The 13,025-nt window shown below is 31.5% G+C and overlaps 2 protein-coding genes across 2 annotated transcripts; both read left to right on the top strand.

The window, feature by feature from the left end:
• Positions 1-1,692: 1,692 nt before the first annotated feature.
• HELRODRAFT_166914 (hypothetical protein) lies at positions 1,693-5,937 on the top strand (the record flags this gene model as incomplete). The annotated part of the gene is made up of 4 exons (XM_009012083.1): positions 1,693-1,786; positions 3,081-3,149; positions 4,015-4,181; positions 5,791-5,937. The coding sequence occupies 4 exons, from the start codon at positions 1,693-1,695 to the stop codon at positions 5,935-5,937; spliced, it is 477 nt and encodes a 158-aa protein (XP_009010331.1).
• A 4,118-nt stretch (positions 5,938-10,055) lies between these two features.
• HELRODRAFT_166915 (hypothetical protein) lies at positions 10,056-12,815 on the top strand (the record flags this gene model as incomplete). Its single annotated transcript, XM_009012084.1, has 8 exons — positions 10,056-10,221; positions 10,355-10,466; positions 10,551-10,789; positions 10,884-11,107; positions 11,283-11,421; positions 12,068-12,121; positions 12,305-12,380; positions 12,728-12,815. 8 exons carry the CDS (start codon positions 10,056-10,058, stop codon positions 12,813-12,815), a joined length of 1,098 nt encoding a protein of 365 aa, XP_009010332.1.
• Positions 12,816-13,025: the final 210 nt, after the last annotated feature.

Genomic DNA, 13,025 nt, shown 5'->3' on the forward strand with positions numbered 1-13,025 from the left:
AAAGAATGGATTACCAGGGACATTATAAGAGCTTTTAGAATCAAAAATAAATTATTTAAAAAATGCATTAAGAACTCCACACCATCTAATTTAAAGATATATAAATACCATCGTAATCGTCTCACTTGATGATAATATACCATTACTTATGGTCCCTTAAACCTTTATTTGCATAACCATTTAATGGAGAGGACTTTCAGTACTAAACTTTTGGGTTTAATTATATCAGATAATTTTTCTTGGGCTGAACATAATGATACTATTTTTTCTAAAATAAGCAAAACTTTAGGTCTTCTTTACAAAATAAGATACAAACTTAATAAAACTACTTTAATTTTGTGTACAAAGCATTTTTTCCACATTTGTCATATTGTAATCTTATCTGGGGCTATAGCCCTGCTGTTCATGTTTCTAAATTATAAGGCTTCAAAAAATTTTTTATAAAAATATTATTATATTTAGAATTTACTTTTCATGTTGATGAATATTTATCTTCTTTAGGTTTTCTTACAATATACAAATTACATAATTTTATTGTTGCCTTCTTCATGTTCAAATATGACATATGTCAATAATTTGCTACCTCATATATTTTTATCTCTACTTGTCACTCCATTCTGTATATAATAGCATTCAGAAGATTAAAATTTTTAAATGATAGCATATTTACTCTTGCTCCCAAAATTTGCTTTACAATTTTGCTTCTATCTGTTACAAATATCTCAAAACCTCGTCTCTTTAAACCTCGCCTCTTCGGGCGGCGTGATGGCTCAATGGTTTAAGGCGCCTGGTCTTGCTGCTGCAGTGACTGGGTTCGAATACAAAGAGATTCCTGCCCATCATATGCAATGTGTATGATGCGCGGTTTTCACTCGTATTTATACACGCTGTGTGTTGTCTGTCGTTGATACCTGTGAAGCAAGCGCATAAGAAAGAGTAACAATTAACCTTTTAGCTTTTAACATTGTAAAACTTATTTATTGTCTAATAATCGTCGATTTATGCAACCATAGATGTTTTTATTTGTTTAGTGTTATATTACTATAATAATATATTTTATAGTAGACTATTCTGTTTATATTTTATTTCAATTATATTTGTGTTTCTTTACTGAAATGCAATAGAATCCGCAATTCAAAATTTAAATTTGGACCACCAGATAGGATTTATAGGATTTACTAATCCGTTTTATCTCCGGATCATTTTCATTTCATTCTTGCAATTTAATTTTGCTTGAATTGATTTGTTTTTGATAAAAGATTAATTAATATGTATATGTAGGTTTATATGTGTGTGTATATGTATGTGTTTATGTATCTTGATACCATTGAATTTCTTTCTGTTTATACATTGGCAATAACTAATTTCATTGGTCGGTATTTTGAACTATGTGTCAATGTTTTTATGTTGATTCTATTCATTATATTTGTAATAATTTTTGTAACCTACGCGCCAGTTTATATTTAAAGACTTAAAGACTATTTGTTTTTTTTAATGTAATTGTCCTGTTTAACGACGGTCTATCATAAGCATTTTTTTTCTTTTTTGATCACCGTATCATTTTCATTTCTTACATTTGTTTGATTGGAGTTGATGAATAGATTGAATAAATAAACATGAATAATAATATACAATAAAATATATTATTATTGTAGTAATATAACACTATCGTTTTTCAGGACCAAAGATAAAATGCCACTTGTATCTGGCGGAAGAATACAAATTGATGAGAACGAGGATGAAAGTTTCATATTATCGATCGATAATGTGAATGAAGATGATTCAGGTTTGCATTTTCAGCATTTATTTAAACAATTTTATTGGCTTACGAAATTTCAACCACAAATATAAAAAACCATATAAATAAATAAACAGATCCATCAATCAAGCAAGCAACCAACTTGCTTAATATTTTTGCCACATCTTTTTCAATATTCCAGATGTAAACAGACTGAATTTTTTTTATTTATTTTTCATTTATTTAAATTTTACAACGGGTCTGCTCAATTTTATCTATTTGCATCATTTTTAAATTTTATTTATTTTAAAAGTTTCTAATAAACTTTGAGTTTACGAATGAGTTTAGTAAATTTTTCATGTTAGAAAAAATTTCAAAAATTGTTTGCGTGTTAGTTTGAATTTTGTTTAAAATTCAATAATCCAACCAAGCATTTATTTAGTAAATCGACAAATGTTATCAACTATTCACTAAAAAACCCGAAGCTTGTGACCAAGTTAGTAATATAAGTATATGATAACAATAAAGTAAAGTTATCAGCAAATAAAAAGAATTTCTAAATCTTTGATGAATTACCAATAAAGATACCAAAAAGCCGACGTCCTAGAATTGCGTACGGTTGCAAACGCGGATACAACTCGAATGCTAAAAACGATGAAAAAAAATCAAGTTCCACTACATGGATATTTATTGACATATTTTGTGTGCCAAGTGGATAAAGGCTAATCCTCGTAAGGATTTGATTCTGAGTAACTAATCAAAGATTTGTAAATATGGGAGGGATAATTCATCTCAGCTGTCTGAGCATACTTAATTTATTCATCGAGTTTTGCAGCTTGCAAAAAATTATACGGGTCAAAAGTATTGTGTTTGCTATCGATAGAACATTGAGGAAAGTTGCTAGAAAAGTAAGAATTAAATGTAGGCTTGACAATGCAGGTTACTGACATTTCGTTTTAATTCTATCAAACTGTTGAAAAAACTGTTTGTTAATAATCGATGAGGTATATGTTGCAAAACGAGTTGTAAACTTTGGATGTTAGATGTTTGAATTAATAAAAAATGGAGAGGTGACCAGCACGTTGTCCAAAATATTTTTAAATGTCGGCTAATCAACCAACTGTATGATAGAACGACATCTAAAAAACAGAAGTCAACGGCTCACAAAACAACTGAGATCTCGTCGTGTATTTAATGTTTTATCTGAAATAAAACCGTTTCCAATGCCATGGGAAAATTTTCAAAATTTTGTTTAAAAAACTATTGTGGATTTATTTTGTTGTTTTTAATTTTTATTAATTATTAATGAGATGGGTTTAGATGTTGAATAATTATTACACAGGATGTTATCAGTGTACTGTCAGCAACGAATTTGGTCAGTCAAACAGTCTTGCTGCACTTATTGTGAATGGTTAGTTTAATTTTGATGGCAAATGTAAATGTTTGTTATGAAATATATGTATGTATGTATGTATGAATGAAGAAAGTGGACACAAGCGCCTCATAAACTGAGCTGCCTCAAAAAGGTTCAGTAAAACATATAGCGACGTTCACTTGAAAGCAGGCTCCTTTAAACTTATCGACTGGAAAGAAAATTATTATTTAAATAGGTATGCGAAAAATTGTTCAGTAGAGAAAAGTTGTTATTGGATGAGAAAAATAGAAGCATTGAAAAAATACGCGATAAATCATATACTTGAAAAGATAAATTTTATTTTGAAATTATACATATTTTTTATATTATTTTTATAAGGCTCATCCAAGATCAAAACCTGATATTATTTTAATATGGACCTATTAACTACATTAAATCTATTTGTTTTAATTCAAATTATTAATGATTAACCTCTTTGTTTGATTATATATTTAAAAGATTGTTACGAGGAAGATATATAAAGTGCTTCCATACGGCTATCAATTGGAAGCTACTACCTACTTCTAGCCTCCACGTGGCGGGGATAGGTTTTGGTAAAAGAAGTGAGCGAGCCTAAAACTAGTGTTCTGTTCGGTTCCGAGATCAGGATGATCGTCACTTTCAAAAACAATCTATCCAGGAGTTGAAACTCTCTATACCATAGTATCCTCAGTTGTGCTATAGATACGGTTACACTACACTACACTACGATAAAGCTCTGAGTTAATTGAGGTCTTTGGTTACAGATCAGCACGTAGGCGGTCTGTGAGATGTACATTTCTCGTTTAGTGAAAGCTACGGTGCTACTCCAGACGACAAAGCAGCCTTATCTAAGGACGCACTACACTCCTCAAAATTGAAGGGGGGACTAGACCCTGCCATTTGAAATGTACGTACATTGCTGGACATTGGAATCGACAGGAGCATCGCACTGCCAATTTGGCACGTAAGCTGGCTCGCTTTAACATTGACGTTGTTGCACTTAACGAGATAAGATTCTTTGCATTTACTCATTTTTATTCTGCCGAGGTAAATCACCGGGAGGAATGCGAATGGATGGAGTTGGTTTTGCCATTCGAAACTCCCTCCTAAAGTCTGAAAGCAAAAATTATTGTGGTATTATTTTTCGACTGATGAAAATGCAGCTTAGCTTAGGGGCCAAATTGATCAGCTGCTGTGCACCCACGCTTGGGGCAACAAAAAAAGAAAAAGATTTGTTCTATGAATAGCTCAGTGAAGCTGTTGGTCTGACACCATATAAACATTAACTGTTTGTTTTGGATTGTTTCAATGCCAATATCAGCACTGACCAGATGTTGTAGCCAGTGTGCTCGATCACAAAGTAGTTGGAAAGGAAAACTCAAACGGAACTATGCTGACCGATTTCTGTACGAGCAAGATCTGGTGGTAACTAACATGATTTTTAAACAGTTCAACCAAAAGAAAATCTGCTGGAAACATCTACGTTCAAGTCACTGGTATCTTATCTACTACATCCTAACAAGGCAACGTGACCTTGTCTCACTCGTCTAACCAAGCTATTTTGAGGTTGCGGTAGTTGTGTTCAATCTGCGACGTGGTGCCCATAGTGATTGTTTTATGATCTAGATGCAGAAGCTAAAGATATGTTGGATAATATGCATAAAATTTATCCTGTTTGAATTAGCGACAAGAATAGTAACTTAAAATGGGCTCAAAATGCACAAGCACGCAACAAAGCAGAGAGGAGACTTCGCAAAATGAAAAAATCTTTGTAGGCGGCCAAAGCTGATGAACTACAGGCAGCAGCCAACAACAACGACATGAAATCATTATAGAAAAATTTAAAAGCGGTGTTTTCTCCGGGCAAATCAGGCAGTGTTTCTGAGTTTCTATATAAAATTATGAAACCAGATACATTGTCAGTTACAAATTGCAATGTCAATTTTTTGCTGTGAGATTCTGGAGCAGATGACTATCGTCAAATTCTTATATTCTGAACAGTTGATAATTTGCAGCTTCTTGAAACCTATACACCCTGGTTTGTTGATGGAACATTCAAAGTTGCATCTCAGCTATTTTTGCAAGTGTTTACAGTGCATGCAATACTGATCACAGTGTTTATTTATGTTCTCCTTCCGTCAAAACAAAAAAAGTAGATTACAGTTTTCAGAAAACTTTTTGAGCTAAAACCAACTCTTGCTCCACAAAGTGTTATGATGGCTTTTGAAAAAGCTAGTCAGAATGCAATAAGCACCGTATTTCCAACATGCAAACTAGTCGGTTGTTTATTCCACATTGGATAATGGCATAAAGTGCAAATAAAAAATCTCACTACTGCATATAGAAATAATAAAAAATACAATTATTTATAAAAAAGCTGCGAGCTTTTTTACTTGTTCCACCTGCGGATGTCATCACTGAATTTGAAGATCTAAGTGAAGCTTGCCCGATGTTGCTGAAAAAGTTTACAAATATTGGGATGATAATTATATAGGTCACAAAAAACAAAATTGCCGAATAACACTTTCAGTGACATTTTGGAATGTTTGGGATCGGTTGTAAGTAACCCTGCCACGACCAAATAACTCAGTTGAGGGATGGTTACATTACGTGCATTTCAGCATTCTGTTGATTGTCACCATCCAATGTTTAAAAGCTTATTGATCATTTCCTGAAAGAACAAGAATTTACCGAAAATAAAATTGTTCAATACAATGCAGGGGAACAAAAGAAAGCTGCCAGACAATCCAAATATCTCGAATTGAACAAACGTCTAACAAAAATATTACCAACTAATATTTAGCACAAATAAAAGTTTTACGTCACTTTGCATATAATTTGACTTTGAACTTTACATTTTTAAAACCACTTACAAATTTGTTTAATAAAGTAATAACGTTTATCGTTTGGTTAAAATATGTTTTAATCTTGTATTTTTAAAATTTTAATCTGAAAAACTAACTAAATCTAATGAATTTATTGATATTAGCGTTTGGAAAACTTATTTATTAAAAAAAAATTTTCATTCCCTTATTTTTTCAAAATTTTATCAACAATACTTTGTTGCGCTATTTTGTCGGCTTTTTGTTTTTACGCTATTTTGTCGGCACGGTTTTGTCGGCGTCATTTTGTTGGGTGCTATTTTGTCTGGCTTTCTTTTGTCGGTGAACCCTCAACAACAACTCATTTTATTCAGCTCCAGTGCTGCAAATGTCGGCTTCTAAATAAATGTCCAAAAGACCGTCCAGATAATTTTCAACCCTCCAAAAGATTTTGATAATAAGACTTCCCTCAAACATAATGGTAAAAACATCGAAAAAGTAGAGGATTTCAAATAATTGGGTTCTTATGTAAGAAGAACAGAAAAGGATCTAGATGCAAAAATTGCACAACATGGGTAGCCTTTGACAAAATAAAACCTATCTTGAAACCACTAAAACTTGACAAAGAGTTCAGACTACGCCTTTTCAACGCAGCGCGCATTTCAATTCTTCTATACGGCTGTGCATCGTAGACACTTGATGAAAACTAAAGACTAAAATGCACCTTTTCGTTCAAAAAATCTATGAAATTATGTTCGGTATTCAGCAATTCAAAGTACACATGACGAACAAAGATTCCTATGCGTTGGAAGAGCAGCAAAAAAATGAAAGATGATAAGTGATCGACAACCCAAATTCATCGGTCGCATCCTCCGAATGCCGAAAAATGAGGCCGCGAACATATATGCGCTCTACAAATTTGAAATCAAAACACCAAACCGTATAGGCAGACCGCGTTATTCTTACCTATACCAAATTTCAAAGATTTTAACTTTAAACAAAAAAGTCATGTTGGATTCTAAAATAATAACTTAGCTATTTAATAATAACTTGGTTGGAACAATTATATTTTTGCACTGAACAAGCCCGGTGAATGATGATATATAATAATAATAATGATGCCATTTATAAAGCGTTAATGCAAGCGACTGAGGCACCCTCGGAACAATAGTAATAAAAACAATATATGGGCATAAATAATATAACACAGCGTGCCAAATATTTGGCCAGTTCTGTTGATCAAAACTGTCTGATGTAACATATTTTTCTAATATGATGATTACAGGCTTTGCAATAGAAGTAATATGATTAGAGAAGTTAAGTTAAATTTATTATTGGGGACAACTCTGAGTGTATGTCAGTATTAACAAGTGTTATTGATGTTAGACCTTGCAACTTATTAATTGAATAGAACGAACCATGTGTGATTACCTCAGTTTTGCTTGTTTAATTGCAGAAACCATTTTTCCATGGCAGCAATCCACGTAGTGATGGCGTGCACGTTCACGTATCCAGTGAAATAAAGAGTTGTGTATCATCCGCATACTGATGGTAACATACGTTATAATTGCCAATAATCTTATGAATTGGTAAGATGTATACTGTAAAAAGTAGAGGACCAATAACTGAGCGTTGCGTAACTCCGTGATGTAGCTGAATTGCTGGCGTGCGTACTCAGATATTTTGACGAATTAAATGCTACTAGTCAGGTGGGATGAAAGCCAGTAGAGGGCAGATCCTTTAACACCAAAGTCAACATTTGGACGTTTTAACAGAATGTCATGGATGATTGTGTTGAAAGCTGCTGACATGTCAAGCCCAACAATATTTGTTACTTGTTCATTGTTGCAGTAGTTGGTAACCTGATCAAGTATGTGCAATAAAGCTGTTTCCGTGAAGTGACATGTACGATAGGCTGATTTAAGAGGCGTCTAAATAGAATGCAAAGAAATTTGCGGCTGCTATCCTTTTAGAGCCACCCGCACGATGCTTTTTGAGATGGTTGATAAATTTGAATATCAGTCTGTAGTTGGATACATCGGGCCTAGCAAGGTTCTGTTTTTTTTTATAAACCTAAAGACCTGCGCAGTCTTAAAGCTGTCAGGGAACTAATTACATGACAAAAGATTTGTAAGGATGGAGATGGCATTTGATAAGGTATCAATACAACTTATTAGCATTTGATGCAGAAATGTGTCTAATAGTGATGTTTTATTATATGACGATTTAATGATGCTTTTGATTTTATCAAGTGTTTCAGCATCATAAAACCCAAGTTTAAGTTAATTGCAGACTGTGATAGTATTTTGGTTTAGATCTGCACTGCTTGCAAAATTGTCATAATTAAGTTTAATTTTTTTGAAAGACTTTTATTTCCAACGGACATGTTTATTTAAGGATTGTATGACTATAGAGTTGAATTGTAAGCCAAACTGATCAACTGTAAAGTTTATCATATTCAAAGATTGAGTAGAAGAGTAAGTTGTCATTGAAATTGGACCAGTTAAAATTTTTAATATTTTTATATGTAACTTTATTAGAGGTTATATTGGGTTGAAAAGCATCGGTAGATGTAGTAATGAGGCTGTTGTCAAAATATGAAGTAAAATAAACGTTGTTTGCAGAAATGCTAGGATGGTATGATGATTGATTGTTGTTTCGATGTGATTAGAATTTCGAGGATGTTCTCCTTGTCATGAGTGGGATGAACAAACGTGTTAAAACTCATCGATGATCTACTGTAAATCAACATTGAAAGATACTTAAGGAGAAGAAGCGTTAAAATCACCGCACAAGTGAATCTATTATTATTTGTTGTGATAATTTTTTCTGTTAAATTACAAAATTTATGAAGAAACTTGGATGTTATCGGACCAAGCGGCCCGTAGACGACAAAAATGAACCGGATGTTGAGTTAAATGAAGTTTGACAACAAGTAGCTCGTAAATCGAAACTAGTTATTGAGTTTTTAATAATTTTGATGCACTCAATGTTGTCACGATGGATGACTGCACTGCCACCACCTTTTTTATCATTACATGTGCCTCCGTGCTGATGGGTAACTGAGAACCCAAGCAAAGCAATGTCTTGTTTGATAACGTCAAGATATTCAGATGTAATCCATGAGTTATTAGTTATCCATGAGTTATTATTATTATTAGGAAATTAGGAATTGGGAATTAGAGCCGCTTTGGGAGCTGCTGAACGAGTAATTAATAAATTAAAGCTTATGTGTTATAGACTCTTGATGGATGATTCTATTAATATTTATGAATTACGTTCAGATTTTAAGTCGCCAAATTTTCAACCTGAAGAGATTTGCCGACGCATCTGAGGACGAAACATTTGCAGCACGTAAAAACAGAAATTAAAAATTATTTGATGTTCATTAAAAATTATTTACTCGTCACAAAGAAAGTGATTAAAAATGTGGATAAATTGCTTAAAAGCTACGTTGAAATTACTTAAGTTATAAAATTATTAGAATTATTAGATAAAAATATTAAAACTAATTAAAAACTGTTAAAACTAATAAAAACCAATCAAAAAATTTTGTTCTGAGATAAAACGGACGCCATGTCGAAAACATGGGTGCGTTTCTGTATATAGTTAATGTATATATATATATATATATATATATATATATATATATATTTGCATTTTTATATATTTAATTTTTTATACATTTCAGTGAAACTTATGAACGAAGATCTATCGTCAGATGTTAATGAAAGATTAATGGAAGCGGAAGAAATCGCATCGGTACCTTCATTAGCAAACACAAGACTAACGCTTAATCTGACTGATGACAAACAAATCTTGTTAGCATGGGAACCGTTTTTATGTACAAAAGGAAAATTTCCTGATATAAAGTAACTAATATAAATCAGTTTCATCATTTCATTTTACTTCGTGCATGTTGTGTTTCAAAAGTATAATATATACGACTATGCATGGTGCGCTGCATTAAATTATTACTTGTTGTTTTAAATATATTTTTACTTTAATATGATTCGGAGGTCTCACAAACGAAAATGATTATAATTCTATAAATTTGTCGTTTAATAGATTTATAATAGAAAGAAAAGATCTTGACAGAATGGGTTCGTTCAGTGACTGGATTCAAATTCATAAAAATATTTCCGGAACAAGTTTTGTAATAAAGGAATTTGACCGTGAAAAAGATAGTTTATACAGGATAAAAGCTGAAAATAATTTTGGAATTTCCGATCCATCAATGTGTGTTACATTTTATGGAGAGCCAAGTATGAATGCGTCTTTAAATTTTGTTGTTTCATTGCACGATTTTTTTCTAAATTTTTTACGGTCTTATATATGCGTTAAAATTAAGATCCAACTAATTAATCAATAAATAATAATACATGTGTGTAAATTCAGGTAGTCAGAATGACCAAATTTTTCAAAAAAAGTTGGATCCAAGAAACGACAAACTTCCGCCAAAAACCCCGCGTGATAAACCAATGATAAAAGATTTTGAAAATAAACTTGAGTGAGTTTTTTTATCAATTTTTCTGATTGTTTCAAATTTAATTATCCAAAGAAAAACATGCTAGTTAATATTTTTGATTTTTAGAATATCATGGCATGCATCAGAATTTTCAGAAAATGCTATATCGACGGATGTTTATTATGTTGTTGAAAGGAGGTGTCCACCAAGTAGAAATTGGATTGAAATAGCAAATGATATCAAAGACACAAAGTATATTATGAATGAATATAGATCAGAAAAAGATTACATGTTTCGAATTCGAGCTGGAAATGAGTTTGGCGTCAGTGATCCCACATTGGCTGCTTCAGTTTTTGCTAAGCTTGGTAGATTTTGCACTTTGATAATAAATTTAAAATTTAGTTGGATAATCAAAATTAAATTATTGATATTTGTTTCTTATGTAAAAATTAAACTCAGATTTATCAAGTTTAAAAAAGTCTTCATCAACAAGCCACGATTTCAATGAGTTCAAATCAAAAGTAAAGCCTCGCACAATTTGGGATAGACCTGATATTGAAGCTGTTAAACCTGATTCATTTGTTCTAAAATGGAAAGCCAGTAGTGTTCCTCAGTATGCCGTTCAAACTGACATATGGTATGTCGTCGAACAAAGATGTCTTCCGACTGCTGATTGGACCACGGTGAAATTTTTTATAAACAATTTTTTCTTTTTCTTCTTTTTTATGATTAAAATGCATTTTGATTCATGATACAAAAAAATTGTTTATAAAAAAATTTCAATATGACAAATGAAAATATTTTATTGTAGAACAGTTAAAAAGTAAAGTTGTTTTATAATAAAGTTGTTTTTTACAGATAGCTTCCGACCTGAAAGATACACATTTCAAAGTGACTAAGTTTAGTCCACTAAAAGATTACTACTTTCGTGTAAGAGCAGTTAATGAATTCGGAATGGCCGAACCATCAATGCCTGTTATGTACAAAAAGAATGAAAGTTTGTTGTGTTAATATTAGTTTATATATTATCAGAGGTGATAGTTCGTTTAGAAAATTTTTATGATAAATTAATCAAAATAATTAAATAAATAATTTTAATAACAATTAAATAATTTTAAATAATTAATAAGGATAAATTATTTCAAGATTTTTCGGAAACTGTCACTGATTCAAAATGGGTGAAAAATGAAAAGTTCCTTAAAAATGAAGACGTTTCGGCAAAAAATATTCCGGAACATCTTAGTAATTTTTTAATGTTGTTTGTATGTTGTTTCGCATTTCAATGTTTTTTTTCATGGTTTTGTTTCAATGTACCCATGTTGTAAAGAAGTACAATCAAAAAAAGTTTTAAATTGAAGAAAAAAATTGATAAAATGGCCTTTGCAGGAAAGTTTGATAAATTTCATTAACTTTTTTCTAAAATCTTTAATGTATATTTAACAAAATAGTAGTTTTAAAATAATTATGTTTTAATTCTATAACCTAAATAAAATCTAAGAATAAAAATGACGTGATTGCAAAATTTTATTAATGTTATTTTGGTTTCCCAATATTTCAATAATGACCAGTAATGCTTTGAACATTATTTTGTGTCAGATAAAAATATATAAAAATTAACATTTGCTTTTGATTGTTTTGCTCAGGAGTAATTCCCGAAATTATTGGTGTAACAGATGAGGTTCAGTATGGCGTTGAAGGTTATTATTATTTTTTAAGTTATATCTATTAACTGAAGCTAATCATTAGTCGTTATTCTATGTAAATTAAATATTTATATTAAATATAATTTTGGTAAATTAATTAATTTAATAATTAATTAGTTTGTGATATATAGGGAGACTAATGAAGAGATAATTAATTAATTTCTAATATTTCAATAGGTCGTCCATCAAACATCACTTTCAAGGTGCGGGGTTATCCTGAACCATCAGCCACTTGGTATTTTAATAACATCAGGTTTGTTACGTTTTATTTGGCTCATCGAAGCAGTATTGTTGTTAAAATATTATATTACAGTATAGTATCTGAAATCTCTCAACAAAACATCGCTTCTAAATTTGACAGACTTTTTTGTCTCATTTTCTTCAAATAAATGCTCAAAAATCTTAAATAATGTTTTTCGGCACACCACAGCAACTTACAAAATGTTCTCTACTTTCTAACGTGTCATTTGATGGATCATATCTGTCTACATTAACCAATCTTAAACTGCTGAATGTTATTCTTGATTTCAAAGTTCACAATCACACTGCTGCTCTCATCAAAATATTCAACTACATAATTTGGTCAATTTACCACGTTAGACCTTTTCTCACGTTTGAAATGGCCTCCACGTTAGAACGCTACATTGCATCATCTCGCCTCGACTACAGCAACTCTCTGCGTACCTAATTTTTTTTATTTAGCTCATTCAAAAGAAACTAGCCACACTTGTTTAAGAATTACCTCGTCCTTGTTTGTTTTCTAGTTCATCATCTCCCGCAATCCTGAACTGGCTGCCGATTCATCAACGCGAATCAAATATAAAATTTTTGTCATCACATATAAAACAATCAACACATCTCAACCACCATATCTTTACAAACTCATTTGTCTTCGCTC

The sequence above is a fragment of the Helobdella robusta genome (assembly GCF_000326865.2).
Source record: "Helobdella robusta unplaced genomic scaffold HELROscaffold_10, whole genome shotgun sequence".
Lineage (NCBI taxonomy): Eukaryota > Metazoa > Annelida > Clitellata > Rhynchobdellida > Glossiphoniidae > Helobdella > Helobdella robusta.